The sequence below is a fragment of the Furipterus horrens genome, unplaced genomic scaffold (genome assembly GCF_987537825.1).
Source record: "Furipterus horrens unplaced genomic scaffold, mFurHor1.1.pri manual_scaffold_1, whole genome shotgun sequence".
NCBI classification, from domain to species: domain Eukaryota; kingdom Metazoa; phylum Chordata; class Mammalia; order Chiroptera; family Furipteridae; genus Furipterus; species Furipterus horrens.
Window position 1 is genome coordinate 76386399 of NW_028327171.1, and position 19468 is coordinate 76405866.

At 35.3% G+C, this 19468-nt stretch overlaps 1 protein-coding gene across 1 annotated transcript; it reads left to right on the forward strand.

Moving 5' to 3' along the window:
- The first annotated feature begins 4353 nt into the window (after positions 1–4353).
- Positions 4354–5451, forward strand: HTR1F (5-hydroxytryptamine receptor 1F). The gene has a single exon (XM_090291309.1). The coding sequence runs from the start codon at positions 4354–4356 to the stop codon at positions 5449–5451; it is 1098 nt and encodes a 365-aa protein (XP_090147435.1).
- The last annotated feature ends 14017 nt before the right edge of the window (positions 5452–19468 follow it).

Here is a 19468-nt window from a genome sequence, read left to right on the forward strand (position 1 = left end):
TATGACTGCATTATAAGTATGTTTAGCTAGTATCTTAAAGGCAAGAACAATGTTATGTTGCTGTTTTGTTTGGGAACAGGTTTGTTTGCTTGTTTGGTGGTTTGGGGGGGGGAGAGTAATTTTTTTACACCTAGAAGATTAATCAGTCCATAATAGCACTCAATAAATGGTTCTTAAAGAAATAAATGGGAGCAAATAAATATAATAAGAACAGAAGGACATCTCAGAATTGGAAAAGCAGAATAAAAAACTTAAAAGCACTGTGAATACATTCCTGCTATTACAATTTGCACATCAATTTACACATTTAGACCTTGTCATTGTCTTAAACATTCCCAGAAAGAAATAAACAGTTCATTCTATTGGATACCTGCCTCCATTTGAACACATTTCTTACTCTGTAACATAATCTTTATTTTACAGAAAAAAAAAAAAATACTCTATTGACCTCAATACTAGAACAGAGTTTATTAAGTAAAGTAACAAATCTCTTACAGACAATAAAATGATGATTAAGTGCATGGACTGTTTCATCAGTCAGTTATATCATTATTGTAGATATAACTACATTAAAGATCTATACTTCAGTTTTCTTATCTATGGAATAGGAGAGAATAACTGTACCTACCTTATAAATTAGCACTGACAATTGAGTGGGTTAATATATGTAGAGCAGTTAACATAGTCCCTGGAGAAGTAACCACTCAGCAAAGACAAGTATTTTTATTATTCTAATTAGAACAGCCAACTTTGTAGTTTCTCATGAGGTCTTGATGGAATTGAATGTTACTTTTTTGTCTTTTTACAATATTGTTATAACTATTTGTGTATGACCCTCATAGGTCTTTGTAATCTAAAGTAAATTAAATTAGGAGTTTATAGGTTAACCTGAATGGGAACAATATAATTGGGCATTAAGGTAAACAGACAACTGAATATAAATCAACATTAGATATTTTTTAACTTATAAAAGTAGGGGCATAAATCCTGGGAAGATTTTCTATCTGTGTTATTATAAAAAAGGGTGCATATAATTGATGGAACTACAAGCTCTATTTTACCCAGTAAAAACATTCAAAATACAGAATACAATCTACGTTCCCAGTGTGGGAGAAACTTGTGGGACATAGTGTGTGTTCTGTAACCCAGAGTTGGTCCCTAACACCATGCAAGCTCACAGTGGGAACTTTAGTTGTAAAGGAATGTGAACAAATCTGATTAAAGACTATGTTTGAATTAATAATGGTACATGACTTATTGAACTTCTAATTGTAAGTAGTATGGAAAATAAGACAAAAAAGGTAAAGAAATCCAATTGTTTTCCTATTTTCTTTGTTTTCTATCAGAAGACTAATTTTCTAAATTTAATAATGAGAAGATTCCCTATAAACTACAAAAGAATTTATGATACATTTTAATTTTTTTCCCTTAGTACTAAGTACCATTTTATTGAGCCTAATTTGAATGCTACAATGTGGTACTTAGAGAAATCAGTTGAATTATCAGATAATTCACTTTCTTACAATAAGTGGGTCCATTTTCCCATGGAATTACTTTTTATTATAGAAACTATTTTTAGTTTCTCTTTTTTTAATATTCTGTTCAAAATGTAAGTTGAGGATTATGTCTTAAAGAGGTTCTTGTACCAAAACTGTTTATCAGGCAAATTGAAGTAGAAAGTTATTTTTGCTTATAACATGAGAAATGCCAGCATTTTTAAGTGAATTCTCATAACACTAAATATTGTTACAAAAGAATTAACCAATTAAGAAAATATTCAGCCTTTTTATTAAATATGTAGTGCAAATTTTATGAAGGGAGAATGGGGATAAATTTGCAGGGAAGTTAGAAATTAATTCATCTACTATGTTTCTAAGATGTCTGAATGGCTTTGGAATGAGCGTTTCACCATTGACCATTGACCCCATACCACCACCCCAGAGTTGTTTGCAGGGAAGATAACTAAAGACCATGAGGTCCACTGATATTGAAAACACATAACAAGGATTTTCATGACAGTTCTGATGGTGCCAATGGACCTATGCTCTAATATTGATTTAGGAAATATGGTCATGTGGCATAACTCTAATAACAGGCTGAAAAGAGTGGAAACAATGTGGGAATAAGGGGAGTTAAAAGTCCTAGGGCAGGAAAATGTCCAAGAGCTGTACTGAGATCACAATAAAATAGGGAACTATCAGAAGAAAAGCTGGAGTAAGATTATTTATTTGAGGCACTCCAAGAAATAAGTTGGGAATGTGAGAAAGATGCTGAGAAATTTGTACAGCAGAAATGTAAGAGCTGCTCTCAGTGGAAAGGAACACAGTGATGCTACAGCTGTGAAAGGATTAAACAAACAGCCGAGGAACAACCATGTTGATTCCCACCACAAATCCAACTTCCTGGACTGTCAGCATCAGCATCACCTGTGCTCTTGTTGGAAATGCATATTTGAGGGCCCTGCCCCAGATTTACTAAATCTCTAACTTCAGAGAGTGAGGCCTAGTAATCTGTGTTTTAACAAAACCTCCTGGTAATTCTGAAGCAAGATAAATTCCAGAACCACTGGTTTAGAATTGCAAAGGAGACTTTAGCTTCCATCTTTATCTGGAGTTGTCTTACTTGCCCTTTAAAAATAGTTAAGTGTTGATATAAATTATAACATAGATATACACACAGAAGAAATAGTCATTTTCTGGGTAGCAGATATTCAAATATCTTCTGTCACTCAGTTTGCTTAGGAGCAAGCCATCAGAACTTGCCTTCAATGAATATGAGAAAATAAAAATTAAATTTAGTACTGGTTAACCAAATACAATAGAATATTAAATATGCTGCACTGTGATGATTTAAAATATACACACACTTCATAGGAAGCACTTGGTATAAAAATATTAAGCATTTTAAATTACTGTTCTATTAGTTACAGCAAATGAAACATAACCATTTAAAGCAAAAACTATTTAAGGGATATGGAAGTGCAATTATTAGTTATAACTAAGAATAAAGGTTTATGTTTCCATATTCTCTCTGTCTCTCCCTTAGACATAGGTAGCTGCTAAAGAATTATTAAAGAAAGAGTGAAAGGTAGATGCAAAAAATTATTTTATGAAAACAATTATACTCCCATTGCTCTTATTTGACTTGTAATTAAATAATAACATGGACTGAAGCAAAAATCATAAGCCATGTTTGGAGGGTCTTCTTTCAAAAGGTTACATGATTGTTATGATGGTGACTTGTAAAAAAGAATAATTTTCATTTTAGGTTGTGTGCAATTATGAGCTCTTCTTACTGTCAAGTTTACCTTGTTTAGCGGGTTAATAATGGGAAGTATTGTCCATTTATTTGACTGAAACTAATTTTATTTTATTTTAAACTAAATGAACTACCTCTATCAACAAAAACTAGTAAAAATTCTGATATTTTCCTAATTTCATGAAGTAATCATGTTGCTATAACATGGAATGCTAAGAGATATTAAAATTTTTATTTTGTTTATTTTCCTTTTTATAACCTTTACATCATCACATAAAATACATAAAAAGTTCCTTCAGTCTTCATAAACTCAGTCATAATGCTCTCAACATAACTTTGAATTTAATATAAAATTGTTTATGATTTTAAATACTGTCTTTAAAATACTATATTTGTATATAATGCACAAATAAATATTAATGACATATGCTTTTAAACTTCAGCTGCAAAGAGAAAATCATAGCTAAGATTAATATAATTTTTAAATTCGGTTTTATAGTGGTAAAGATTTTACTGAGTAATAGTATAGTTTACTCATAAAATTGTTTTTTTTTAGCAGGATTTTAAAAAATGTTTTCAAAGTTATTGTTTGTTACTACTCTCATTGATTTCCTAAATTAAATTTTAAAAATGAAAAGAAAATCTACATTCTCAACTCATTTTTTAATCCATAGAATATCCTGGGAAAACATACACATATACTTTTTAAAAAATTATTCTGAAAAGAAAAATCTTTTTAAAAACTTTTATTGTATTCTTTTCATTACCATCTATCTCCCCTATACCCTCTTCCACTTCCAACCCACCACTCCCACAACCCCCATGCCTTGCAATCGCCACACTGCTGTCCATGTCCATGAGTTCTTTTTTTTCCTTTTTTTGCTCGATCCTTCCACCCCTTATCCTGCACTCTATCTATGAATCTCTCTCTATTTTGTTTGTTAGTTCAGTTTGTTCATTGGATTCCACATATGAGTGAAATCATGTGGTACTTGTCTTTCTCTGACTAGTTTATAAAGCCTTCTCTGAACTGCTTTTTCTCCTCCTTTGTTACAGATACCCATTCTTCAACTATACCAAACTTTGAAAAAAAAAATGGATTTCTTAAACTCATCTGATCAAAATTTGACCTCAGGACTGTTAAACGGAATGCCATCCAAGATTCTTGTGTCACTCACTCTTTCCAGCCTGGCGCTGATGACAACGACCATCAACTCCCTTGTGATCACTGCAATTATTGTGACCCGGAAGCTGCATCACCCAGCCAACTATTTAATTTGCTCTCTGGCAGTTACAGATTTTCTTGTTGCCGTCCTGGTGATGCCTTTCAGCATTGTGTATATTGTGAGAGAGAGCTGGATTATGGGGCAAGTGGTCTGTGACATTTGGCTGAGCGTTGACATTACATGTTGCACATGCTCCATCTTGCATCTCTCTGCTATAGCTTTGGATCGGTATCGGGCAATTACAGATGCTGTCGAGTATGCCAGGAAAAGGACTCCCAAGCATGCTGGCATTATGATCACAGTAGTCTGGATTATATCTATTTTTATCTCTATGCCTCCTCTGTTCTGGAGGCACCAAGGAACTAGTCGAGATGATGAGTGCATCATCAAACATGACCACATTGTTTCCACTATTTACTCAACATTTGGAGCTTTCTACATCCCATTGGCATTGATTTTGATCCTCTACTACAAAATATATAAAGCAGCAAAGACATTATACCACAAGAGACAAGCAAGTAGGATTGCCAAGGAAGAACTGAATGGTCAAGTTCTTTTGGAGAGTGGCGAGAAAAGCACTAGAGAGGTGTCCACATGCTACATGCTAGAAAAGTCTTTATCTGATCCATCAACAGACTTTGATAGAATTCATAGTACAGTGAAAAGTCTCAGGTCTGAATTCAAACATGAGAAGTCTTGGAGAAGGCAAAAGATCTCAGGCACAAGAGAACGCAAAGCAGCCACTACCCTGGGATTAATTTTGGGTGCATTTGTAATATGTTGGCTTCCTTTTTTTGTAAAAGAATTGGTTGTTAATGTCTGTGAAAAGTGTAAGATTTCTGAAGAAATGTCAAATTTTTTGACATGGCTTGGATATCTCAATTCCCTTATAAATCCACTGATATATACAATCTTTAATGAAGATTTCAAGAGAGCATTCCAAAAACTAGTGCGATGCCGATGTTAGTTTTAAAATGTTTATTATTAAAAGGCTGAGGGGTTTTTTTTAGGTGAAGTAGCTAAATGAATGCTAAATGATAACACATTTAAACGTAATTTTAGCAATAGGGAAGGGGGAAAAGAGCTAACAAGGACTCTTGCTTAGTATGACTGGAAGAAATATAAAAGTCAGAGATTGATAATGTCTTTGTACTCAGTAAAGAATAATCAAAAGTGAGTTAGGTACTGCAAAATAATTTTAGATACTGAACTTGGGCATATTTAAGATATTATTTTTGTTTAATATGAATTCCTAGAATATTTTCTTAACTATCTATTATCAACATTGGAGATCAAAGCCTTACCCTAGTAGCAATAACTCAAGGGGGAAGCGGAAGAGGTCAGGGGGAGATATACTTACACATGTTTATTTAAGAATCAAATTTTAGGCACTAAGTACTCTAAGCTACCCACCATAATTATTATATTCCTAATGTCTTTTTAAGAGCATAAAATATATTCCATTTCTGTTCATGTTAATAAGCTCAGTTACTAACTAAAATGTTCATAATGCTTTGTACTTCAACAGCTCTATACCTTCGATTTAAACATTATTTCCCTTTTATTAAAGAGAATGTGACAGAAACTCTTAGAGCTTTCCATTGACTTCAGAAAAATTCTAGTTTTCCAATTGGTATAAATGAATAGAAAAACACTCATTATTATAATAAGTAAATAAATATATATGAAACAATAATTACATTTATTTATATATCTCCTGATTAGTCAGTCATTCCACTAGTTCAGTGAGCCAAAGCAATTTTATAATTTTCTCTTCCACATTTATATAGAGATTTGAAAACAATAGAAAAGATTACAGACAACCTTTTGGAAGGCCTAACATTAACCGAGATCATTTGAAAAACAATACATTTCTTTAAGCTGCACCATTATGTATATTCTAAACATTCTTCATGGAATGCTTAAAGTGCATTACATTTTTATGTCTCTACAACATATTACTCTCAATCTAACAAAACTTTACAGAATTCTTATTTTATACAAGGTATTGATATGTGCTATATAGAAGAGACAAGAAACAATAAAATATAGTATAATCTCTTATTATATTGGCTGGTTTAGCTCAGCGGATTGAGCGTCGGCCTGCGAGCTAAGTGTCGCTGGTTCGATCTTCCAGTCAGGGTACATCAGAGAAGGAAAACTCTGACTCCAAAAAACCTCCGCTGCCTTGCAGCATACCTCTTCAGGGGAAAGGCTAAGGGAGTAAACCCTGACAGAAAATCCGGAGCCGGAGTCCCTAAGGCGGTTTGACGTTGTAGTCAACACCGGCAACTCCTGCGGTGCACCTGAAGCCAAGCTGTATTGACTCCGTCTTTCCCTTGGACCCTTCAGCTGCGAAGAGAGGGGGGGTCTGCTGCATGGGCAACAGCAGACCCTCCATATCACCCTGCCCAGGCTCTGTAGCTTCAGCGTCATCGCAAGATGTCGATTCAACACGGGAGGAGACAGATACCGTGTCACTCCCGAGTCGGACTGCACAGCCATTCTCGGCGGTGCAGATAGACTCTTAAGAAGCTACACCATTGTCTCTCGAGACGGACGGCTGCCGACGACGGATTTACAATCTAGAAGGTGGAACAAAAAAATGAACACTATAATAGAAAAACACCGAGATATGGCATGGAAGTTCTTACACAATTATAATGGTTCAAGTTTTTAAATTATCACTTCTAGTTGAGAAAAATCAGGAAAATTTCATTAAAATATATCTGAAATATTAATAAATAAACAACATTTGGGTAAGAGAAATGGAAGAACATACTGCAGGTGGCCAAAACACCAGGAGTTCAGATGGTATCCTGCAAGTATTTGGTAGTGTATGTTCATGAAACATCAATGAGTTTGGCAGCTATTAAAAACAGAAGAAAAAGAAGAGATTAAGAGAGAAATTGACCATTATTGTGGATGACTCTGAATGTCAGAAAAAGCAGTTTACTGTCAATTTGGTTACTATCTCTCAGTGAATATTCACTGGTACTTTTTTAGAAAAATTATAAGTTCAGGACAATTCTAAAATATATCTGTACCTGTGTGGATTCAAGCTAATAAGGTACTTGGAGATAATGACTTCTTGTTAGAAAGCAAATCAACAATCCAGGCAAGATATGATGAAGTCTTGAACTTGATTTTGGCAATGAGAATAGAAAAGAAGAAGCAAATGAGAGATAGAAATGAGGTAGAATCTGCAGTATATAGCAACTATGTTAGTAAGCAGGCAGGCAGATAAAAAGATATGAGTCAGAAAAATTGTCCTCAACTAAAATGAGAAATTTGAAAAAAGGGCCTTACCAGTGAAATGATGACTTCTCTTTGGGATACATTAAGCACATAAAGTCAAGTCAAAGCTCACAGGCACTACTGAGCTGGCTGACCCAAGGAAAACTAACAAGCAGATGAGCTTTTGTAAATAAATATTTTATTGTTGTCCTATTACAGTTATCCCAATTTTCCCCCTTTGCTTTCCTCCACCCAGCCCAGCCCCTGCTCCCACCTTGTCCATGTCCATGGGTCATTCATACATGTTCCTTGACTAGTTCTTTCCCCTTTGTTCCCCACTTCTCCTCCTCCCCCAACCCTCTGGTCACTGTCAGTCTGTTCCTTGTTTCCAAGCCTCCGGTTCTTTTTTGCTCCTTTGTTTGGTTTGTTCATTAGGTTCATCTTATAGGTGAGATCATATAGTATTTGTCTTACTCTGCCTGGCTTATTTCACTTCGCATAATACTCTCCAGTTCCATCCATGCTCTCATGAAAGGTAGGAGTTCCTTCTTTCTTTCTGTTGCATAGTATTCCATTGTGTAAATATACCAAAGTTTTTTGAGCCGCTCATTTACTGATAGGCACTCAGGTTGTTTCCAGCACTTGGCTATTGTAAATAACGCTGCTATGAACATAGGGATGCATAGGTTCTTTTGAACTGGTGTTTCAGGATTCTTAGAATATAATCGCAGTAGTGGAATTGTTGGATCAAAAGCCAGTTCCATTTTTAGTTTTTTTAGGTAGTTCCATACTGTTTTCCATAGTGACTGCACCAGTCTGCGTTCCCACCAACAGTGCAGTAGGGTTCCCATTTCTCCACATCCTCACCAGCACTTGTTGTTTGTTCATTTGCAGATGAGTTTTATCTAAAACTCCTTTTTCCTCTTTTCATCTCTCAGAGGCTTATGCTGTGTTGACAATTCAAAGCCTGCTGTAGTCCCTATCATTATCTGCTTATTTCTCTTTCCCCTACACACAAAATTTTGATTGTGATTAATTCATCAAAGGCCTCGCTAAAATTAAAATAATTTGTTATATTGATTTATTTATAGTCACCTCAGAAATTTATATATTTATATTAGAGAAACCTAAGAGACACAGCTCACCAACCCATAGGAACAAATCTCAAGCAAGGTGATGTTCATTCAAATACATATACTACCCTCTACTCTGAATTGGAATGAAGCTTATATCTAGGAAAATAATACTGTAAGTGGCAAATAAGTCAAATCTCCCTCCAGAACTCTGGGATGAATCAAGTTGGTTATTTCTGTGTGAATAGAGCATTTTTAACCCAGAGAGACTATGACACATTCCAGTAATTACCACTTCATCTATGTGTTTCCCCCACATGCTGGAGGTACAAGTCAAGCCATCCCTCATGAACAAATATGAGTGATTTCTCTTTGATATCTTTAAATACTACATAATGTAGGACTAATAATTGGCAATTTGCACTTTCTTTGAAATTTACTAAAAACATGTTACACATGACATGATATATACTTCCCTTAATACATAGGATTTATGGTTTTGGGGGGGTTATTTTTTAGTGTTTTAATTTTTCCTTTTTATTGTTTATTCTAGACCATGATTGTATAGTTAATTTCATTAACAATTAATGACCTTTTGAATTTTGGGTAGCTTATGCATATATTAAGTTCTAAATTTATTTTTTAATAGATTACTTTTTAAAATATATTTTATTGATTATACAGTTATAGTTGTCCCAATTTTTCCCCTTTGCCCCCCTCTTCCTGGTACCTCCCTTCCCTCCAGCAATCCTCCCTCCCTTAGTTCATGTCCACGGGACATGCATATAGGTTCTTTGACTTCTTCATTTCCTATACTGCTCTTAACATCCCCCTGTTTATTTAGTACCTACCAGTTATTGCTTCTTGATCCCTGCACTTTTCCCCCCATCCTCCCACTCCCCCCTCCTACTGACAACCCTCCAATATAGATTTATGTAATGAAACAAAATTTCAATGAAAATTTTCCAAGTTACTAAAAGTTGAGGATTTTTAAATATATATATATTTACACTGTGAATAAATGTAATAATTAATAATGTATATAATTCAACTGATAAGGTAGAGGAAGAAAGTGTAAATATCATAAAAAGTGGTTAAATGTTAGATAATGAAGGTTAACTTCCTGCTACAATTTTAAATATATCAGCACCAAAACAAGTAAGTGCAGATTTTATTTTTGCTTTGCTTCTTCTAAGCATTTTCAAATGAAGGATATATAAAAGGCAGGGACAAATCACCAACAAAAGATAGGAGGTCAAACTACTGGATACTAAATTCAATCTAATATTCTATCATTCAACATAATTATGTACAGATCATGTTTGCAAATCCACTTCTGTTCATGAAATATGGTCTTTATCATAAAACTGGTGTAAGATTATGGATTGCCTACCTTAATAGTTTGTTCTGTTTCACAATAAACCCATGAGGTCAAATCCATAACATAGTTTATCCAGATACTAGCAGTTGAGGGATCAATTTTTATATAAGACCACTTTTTGTTTAAGATTTATTTATTTATTTATTTTTAGAGAAAGGGAAAGGGAGTGAGAAAGGGAAAGAAACATCAGTGTGTGGTGGCCTCTCGCGACCCCCCAACTGGGGACCTGGACGGCAACCCAGTCATGTGCTCTGACTGGGAATCGAACCAGCAACCCTTTAGTTCACAGGTCGGCCCTCAATCTACTGAGCCACACCAGCCAGTAAGACCACTTTTTATTTTGAATCTCCATCACCAATCTTTCTTCTCCTATTCTGGTGAACTTGATTTCCTCCCCTCAGCCCCAACGTGTGCTCTGAGGTGTGCATGTTTCCTGCCTGCAAGTGAAGAAAAGCTTCTTTGGGGCCTACTTCCACATTCTTGCTTATATTGGTTTTGTTGGTTCCAAATGTAAAAATTTCCTCAGCAGAGCACAAATGCACCAGGTCAACATTAAACTTGCCCCTCTGTATCCAAGAGCTTTGTGTTAAAAAGAAATGGACCATTAATTGGAAAACAATTACTAGGAAATGTATTGACTTTCTCTACCAAATACTATGAAAGTGGGGGTGGTCATATGCTTTTTGCTGACATACTTTCCTCTGCTACAAGGAATGAACAGTTTCCTCATGAATTTATACAAGAACTTTTTTTGACTTACAGTCAGAGAAACAGGTTTACTGTATTGCAGTAGTAAGAAAACTTGAAGGATTTTTTTCTTAAAGTTCTTCAAAAATAATCCTGCTCAGTTCAAGATGTGATTGCTTAATTTGTTTCAGAAAATATGTGTTTCTAATATATGCCTAATAACTACAGTGATTATATTCAGACCTTTATTTTGCTAGAAAATATTTCTAAAGACAAGTTAATATTTATGTCATGAATAAAATAAATGTTTTCTTATGATGTTGTGATTCTTTTTCTTGGTCTTTTGAATCAATATGCTTTCTCCAATTATGTAAAACGAGAGACCTATTGGGAAAAATACTTTCCAATATTATAATAAGTGTTTGGTTAGCTCTAGTCAGTGTGGCTCAATTGGTTGAAGTGTCATTTCATAACTGAAAGATTGGGGGTATGATTTCCAGTCAGGGCACTTACTTAGGTTGAGGGTGCAATCCTCGGTCCAGGTGCATATGATCCCCACTATAGGAGCATAGTGGAAGCAACCAATTGGTTCTTCTCTCTTGCATCAATGTTTTTCTCTCTTTCCTCCTCTCTCCCTTCCTCCCTCTAAAAGCAATGAAAAAATGTCCTCAGGTGAGGATAAATAAATAAATATGCTTAGTTATTGATATAGAATTTTTTCTCTGTACAAAACATGAAAGTACTCGAAATCCACTTGGGAAAAATAAAAACTTTTCAAGAGTTTACATACTCTGGTTAGGCCAGAAATCAGAAAAATTCTGAGAAAAAAATGTATAATATTATCTTCATTAGCAGCAGCAACAATAAATCTTCTCAAAGCAGCCTTTAATTGAAGCTTTTGCTTAGTTACATTTCTAATTTCTACCATGGAGAATTTTTATCTCTGCAAGGGCAATGAAATAAACTACTAGGTTATATAGATACTGCAAAACTTGCTATGTCATTCTTCCTATGCTCTCCAATATCCTTTTCATTATATTCTATTAATATTTCTAAATTATATGTAATTAATATTCCAAAAAATTACACCTATGCATCATTATATTTTATATATTTCTGGGTCTGCTGCCTTGGGGTTTCACCCACCCCAACCCCTTCCCCCTCACACACCTACCATTTCATATATCTATGCTACCTAAAGTATTCCACAGATTAAATGGATTCAAAATTCTAAAGGCAATTTTAGCAGAAATGGGGGAGGGGACCACTATAAGTTACATGGGGTCAAGTAAAAGAGATACAGAAGAGCCAAAACACTCTTTTTAAAATCTGAATTTATTGAGGAAACATTGAGTCACAAAACCACACAGGTTTTAAGTGTACAGCTCAACAAAACATCATCTGCACACACAGCCCCAAGAGAAGCCTTTTTCCATCCAATTCCTCCCCTTTTCCCACCTCCACTTACCCCCCACCTCCCTGATCATTTCTTCTTTGTGTTAGTTGACTTGACTAATATTCAAGTGGTACTGTGACTCTTGGAATGTGTGTGTGTGTGTGTGTTTTATTTTACAGATGTTAGGGACTGAATTGAAGGAGAGGGGAACAAGATCTCCTTAACATAGCACACTGTTGAACTTTAAGATGGAAGAAGAGAAGGGTAATTCTTCAATAGGAAGGAGCAGGAGTAATTAAATTCTCAGATATTTAAAAGTGGTCTCCAGAAGAATCACCCAGAATGCTCGTTACAAAAGCAGATTACAAAGATTCGAAGTCTCTTAGTACAGAGTGGAGCCCAAGAATCTTGTCTTCAGTAAAGTTTTCATTATTCTAATGAAAGTGGAGTCTAGAGCTTTTCTAGAGACCACAGAAAGCCCCTAGCTAGCTATTTAAGTGTTTTGTGGGGCACAACTAACAACTGAAAATAAAATTTCACCACCATCTCACTAGTAGAGTCCTATTCAGAACCCAGATAACTACTGGCTACTACATGAAAAGTGCCTAAGGCAAACCCAGACAGTAGTAAAAATCACATCAACATTGATGAGTGGATTATAAAGCATTCAGGAAGGAAAAAAAGCAACTATTAAAATCTAATCTCAATCAGCATATTAAATTTTTCTAGGGCAAAGAATAAATGCTTTTTATCACATAGGAAGCAGCAATTTAGAGTAGGGAACTCTAGATTTGAAATCAGAAAAGGCTAAATGAGAGTCCTGACTCTGCTAATTATTAACTTAATGCTGAACAAATTTTATCTATCAGATTAGAGTTTAAAAACTAAGGAAATAGAATGATATTAGGTAAATGCTCTTGAAAAACACTAAAGGATTACCAAATATAAATTAGCATTTTTATTATTATTCTCTATGGTAGGTGGCATGAGTCAGAGTGCACTTGACATGGAACCTAGTGTTCTGCATCATGTGCTGCCTATTTCTGAGTATGGAGAGAATCAAGTTGTTAATGGCTTCCTGTTTCTGACTCTCCCTGTAAGCTCTGTCCTTGGTGAGCAGTAACTCCCAATTGCCCTATCTGCAGCTATGGAAATGCTGCCCTTGCTCTATCCTGCCATCTCTATTAGTATTTTTACCTTTCTAGATTGTGATGCAGTCTTTCTAACAAATTAAAATCCTAACAGCTGTTATTCTAGAATTAATTTCTTCTATCAAAATATTCAGAAATGATTTCTGTATGTTTTATAATTAGGGTTGTATTTATTTATTTGTTTATTTATTTTGAATCCTCACTCAAGAATATGTTTGTTGATTTGAGAGAGAGGGGAAGGGAGAGAGAGAAACATTGATGTGAGAGAGAAACATCAATGTGAGAGAGAAACATCGATCGGTTGCCTCCCATATGCACCCCAATCAGAGACTGAACTTACAATCTAGACATGTGCCCTGACCGGGAATCAAACCCACAACCTTTTTGGCATACAGGATGATACTCCAAACAACTGAGCCACCTGGCCAAGGCTAGGGTTACATTTTAATCCTATATACTAAAGGGAAAATTTTCATTTGAAATGAGAATTCTCAGTTGATGAAAATAAGACAGAAAACTTAATTTTAGGCTCCATTGAGTGTTAAGAAAAAACACTACTCAGTATAAGAATGTTAAAGTTTAAAGAAGCTATTCAATAATGGCTCTCTATAGCTTATTACATTGCATCCCAACTCTCTTGCTTGGCTTTAGGGTCTTAATGTTAATAACAAATGATACCAATCTCTGGAAGATCTTATTTCTCACTGTTCCACAGCCCTAACAACCTCTATTCTCCAATTCAGTTACTCTCTTCACTCTCCTCACGTTCTTTGCTCATTCTTGTGTGCACTGCTCTTTTCACTTTTAGTTGTTTCCTTACACCTAAAGTGCCCTCCACCTCCTTGATGCTTAAGGGCACATCATATTTAAGACAGCACAGTTTAAATTCTACATCATTTTTAAAACTGAATTTGTATTCGGTCTCAATATTGTGAAGACTGTACTGACCAGTGTGGCTCAATTGGTTGAGCGTAATCATGCAAAGCAAATGTTGCTGATTTGATTCCTGGTCAGGGCACATGCCTGAGTTGTGGACCCAGTCCCAGGCTGGGGCACGTGTGAGAGGCAACCAGTCAATGTTTCTCTCACATATCGATGTTTCTCCCTCCCTCTCTTTCTTGCTCCATTCCCCTCTTTCTAAAAGTAAATAAATAAAATCTTTTTTTAATATTGTGAATATACAATATTATCTTTAGTAATTTCTTATTTGTGTTTAATGCCACTAATTTCTTCATGAGTGTTTAGTTTTATACCAACTAAAAGTAATAATGCAAGTTATCCAAAGAACATATGTTTATTTGTTTACATTCCTTCCATACCTATCTTAAATATTTTTGAATCCTCATCTCCTTCTCTAAGTGAACCTGGTCCATTTTACTATGTTGTAGTAACTTAAATATAGTTGCAGCTGATTTGTCTTTTTTATTTCTAAACTTAATAAAAAAGAAATACAAGTGAATTATAATCAGAAAGGAAACAAAAAAGCAATATGTGTTTTGCTAAAAAATAGAAAACCAGAAAGGATATGGAAATCATAAAAAATAACCAATCAGAAATGAAAAATACACTAACTGAAATTAAGAGTAATTTACTGGGAATCAACAGCAGAGTTGATGAAGCCGAGAATAAAATTAGCAATTTGGAATAGAAGAAAACAAAAAACACCTAATTAAAACAGCAAAAAGAAAAAGGAATTTTAAAAATGAGGATAGTGTAAGGAGCCTCTTGGACAACTTCAAGCGTAGCAACATTCACGTCATATTGGGTGCACCAAGAAGAAGAGAGAGAGCAAGAAATTGAAAACCTATTTGAAAAAAACTAATGACAGAAAACTTCCCTTACCTGGTGATAGAAATAGACATACAAGTCCAGGAAGCACAGAGACTCCCAAACAGGGAGGTGTGTATATAACAAGGTTAGTTATTCTGTATATGGCTACCCATAGAAAAAACACAAGTAGGAATGAAATAGAGGTTAATTATTTTTGTTGGAAGAGGTACAATTCTGGGTGCCAGACTTATGGACTAGCCCACTGGGTAAGTTCCTATTATCCAGAGACAGTGAGTAGATCCTGGCTGTCCAGAAGAAAGGTCTGGAATTACCAGAGGAATAAAGTGCTACTGAAAATAAATTTGACTACTTTTTCACTAATCACCAGCATAGTAATTATTTTTAATTTTTTAAAAAGTGGCCACAATAATCTTCCTGTGTCTAGAAAACCTTTACGTGTTGATTTTAATGTGACCTAACATTCATGCTTAATTCATAATCAGCTGCTACTACCAGCCGGAGGTTTTGCACTATTTGCTGCCCTCTGGTGGCTAACTTCAAACTCACAAATATTGGAATTCTGGAAAAAACACACAAATACACACACAGAAACACACACACACGACACCCTGTATTCTGCCAAAATTTATGAGAGAACTAACCTAGTCAGGAATTGGGAGGGATTTTCAAGGAGCTCACCTACTCTCAGTCACCAAAGCTACAGGAACAACTTGATGTTTACAGTAGAGGTTTGTGGTTGTAACAGCCCCTCCCATTAATTTCCTTTCCCCTCTCTGAAAAAGGGACTCCTTTTTTCTTCTTGGCCTTTTTCTGTGCACATGACTCACCAGGTCTGCAGGGACCAGATTTCCATCCTTTCTTTTTCAGGATAAAAGTTATTTTTAGTGAGAGAATACCTAGTCAATTTTTGTGTATGGTAGACAATTCAACATACATGTACGTTAGTGAACTTGAAACAGGCATGCTCATAAAATACTATTATTTCTGTTGCATAGATGCCATATGACTGGGAACTATTATTTGATAAATGATTGAGAAATGGAGACCTCTTTTGAGGAGGTTAACATTAAAAAGAAAAAAAATATGCTTGAGGTAGAAGTTATATGTTGATTTGGTTTTGATTCTTAAATAACAGTATAGTTGAACATACGGGTGAAATATTACTTTATACTTTTTCCCCCTTCATTTTCTTTATTAGTTGAGCCTCCCTCATTTGAGGAAATTTCTCTGGAATAAATGCTAAATATTAGCCTTCAATTTCAGAAGACCAATATAGAAGAAATACATAGAAGAAATTTTAAAGTTTGCCTCATTCAGTCCTTCCAGTGATTAAGTTGCAAAGTATCCGGAGGATAGCAGAAAACCCAGAATGTATTGGGGGAACTCTGAAAGTGAAGGATTCTGAGTCTGCTTCCTTCTGGGACCCTGATCTAACAGTTTCCACAGAATTTTCTATTCCAGAAGAGTGCAATAGTAATATCTTAAATAGGATATGGGCCAGAAATGGGACTGATACAGGCCCAATGGCCTGTGGTGACATGGGAGTGCTTCTGAAAGATCACAGATAAAATGCAGAAGTTAGATGAAAGAAGGGAGAAAGAGAGAGAGAGAGAGAGAGAGAGAGAGAGACTGGCTGCCCTGCAGGGACCTTTAGATGCACAAGAGGACATACAGCAGATCACATCTTGGTTACAATCACATCTCGATGTTGACATCAGCATGGAAAGAGAACACACGGATGCCATATAAAATGAGTTACATCTCCAAGATTACAACACAGGGGTGAGATAGATCAAACAAGGGAAATAGATGTACTTTCCCAAACCTAGGGAGAAACAGTGTTGTTGGGCGCAGTTTCTGAATTTAGGAAAAACAGTGAAAGATTTAAAAGAAATTTCTGAATAAAAATCACCAATGCCTAGGACTTGGCATTTGTCCATGTCTTCACTAGCATCTTACTCTCTGTTCATACTGAGTGTTCTCCTATTTTATCTCTAGCTCTTGCTTTTGTTTAGATGACTTCCCCAACTAAAAAAAAAAAAAAAAAAAAAAAAAAAAAGCAAGAGAACAGGTATTGTATCAGTTTTTATTTATTGATTTTTTTTAAGAGAGAGAGAAAGACAGAAATATTTATTTGTCTTTCTACATATTTATACATTCATTGGTTGCTTCTTGTATGTGCCCTGACCAAGGATCAAACCCACATTCTTGGTGTATAGGAAGGACACTCTCACCAACTGAGCTACCCGGCCAGGGCTTGTATCAATTTTATCATTTGTTTCCAGTACTTAGTATGGCTTCTGGCTTAATGATACATGCTCAATAAATACTCGTTGAAAGTGAAATAATTTTTTAAAAAATAGATGACTAAAGCTCAGACAAGAAACCTATATTTTGTGAGAAATGTAGAATTATGACAAAATACTACCTTCACACTTTCCTCCTCATTAATGCACCATGAATAATTTTTGTGGATATACTTAAGTAGTGGCAGTTACTAGGACCCAAGTTAGAAATGATAAGAAAATCACCACTTGCCAACACAAAGGACTGGCAGATATTATCCTTTCCTTAGAATTATATTTTAAATGTCACAATGTATTTTTTCATCTTTTGGATGTTTCTCTTCAATCTCTCAGCTTAATATCACTAAGAGAAGTGTGAAAGGGTCAGAGATGTACTCATTAAACAAAACAAAGAGTTCCAAATTAATTTAAGACAATAGCTTAGTATTTTAAACAAACATTGTTGTTTGCTGCCCCTTGCTGGTAAGATAATAAAATTGCTAAGTCACATTTTAAAAGTATAGTTCTTGTCACTAAAAACTTATTTTGCAGGAAATAGTTCCTTTACCACAAACAGTATATAAGTTATACAAGTGTATTTTCTCAAATAATGAATACCATATAGGAAAAGTCATTTAATTGAAGGCAGTTATTTTCTGGCCTTCAATTTGGATAAATGAGAGAAAGTTAAGTAGAAAAAAAATAATAAAAACCAATTGCATATGTATAAAATGCTCTCTCTTGCTTGGAAACTTGAAAGTTATCATTGGCAACAAATACTGTCAGTTGATTTTCTTGAAGAAGCAAGATTATTTCATCCATTTTTGAGAAAGTACCTTCTAAGTGCCCACATCTGAATAACCACGGTTTGTATACCAGACCCTCTTACAAGTAAAAATTGCATTCCATGAAAGGCAGCAGCTAATTCAGTTTGCAGTTGAAACTAGAACCCAAGTGCTGTTCTCAAGATAATCATCATAATACTTCATAATTCAGCCAAAGTGCTTTATGCATATTTCTCATGTCATCACACAAAGCATTAGAACAGAGCAGACCTTTGGTCCTTTTACACAATGGAATACTACACAGCAGAAAGAAAGAAGGAACTCCTACCTTTTGAGACAGCGTGGATGGAACTGGATTAGTGAAATAGTCTAGGCAGCAAAAGACAAATACCTTTATGTTCTCACTTATAAGAGGAACCTAATGAACAGAACAAATGAACAAAATAGAACTAAAGGCACGGAAACAAGGAATAGACTGACAGTGACCAGAGGGGAAGTGGGAGAGGGATAACAGGGGGAAGGGGGGAAGGGTTTAGTCAAAGAACATGTATAAATGGTCCAGGGACATAGACAACAGAACGGGGATTAACTGTGGAAGGGGGCACGGGGCAGTGAAGAGCGATGAGGGGGGAGGGGATTGGGACAGCTGTAATAGAACAACAATCAATCAATCAATCAATCAATAAAATGTGTATTCTGTTAAAAAGAAAAGAAAAAGAAAGGAGCAGGCCTGAACTGCTGGAAAATGTGTCAGCAGGTGCTTTGGAATAAAGCAGAGAATTCTGAGAGCTCCCAGAGCTAAGGGTTGGGCCTCTGCATGCAGAGCCAGCAGTTCTGCCCTGGTCTCTGTTAATGGTTAATGAGCCCAGGGATTCAAGTTGTTAAAGGAATGTTCTTCTACCTCTAGTGTCAGGTTGACTGGCCATGGAAGACTTTAACTTAGACATGAAATGGCCATGGCTTTAACAAGGAGGTGATCCAGAACCCTAGGTTAACAGCCTATGTGTGATTTCCACTGCTATATCTTTAGTAAACAACATAGGTCCTGGGTCTAGGTTCAGATAAGCAGCTCAAAGCAGTTTCAGAAAGGATCTTACTCTTGGTAAACAAGTAGACAAGGTGATAGATATAAGCGAATAATGCTGAAAATCTAGTCTAAAAGGCATGGCAAATTTAAAAATGGAAAATAAACAGTGAA

Excerpts from the sequence above, each read along its gene's own strand:
- HTR1F (XM_090291309.1), top strand. The coding sequence starts at position 4,354 with ATGGATTTCTTAAACTCATCTGATCAAAATTTGACCTCAGGACTGTTA.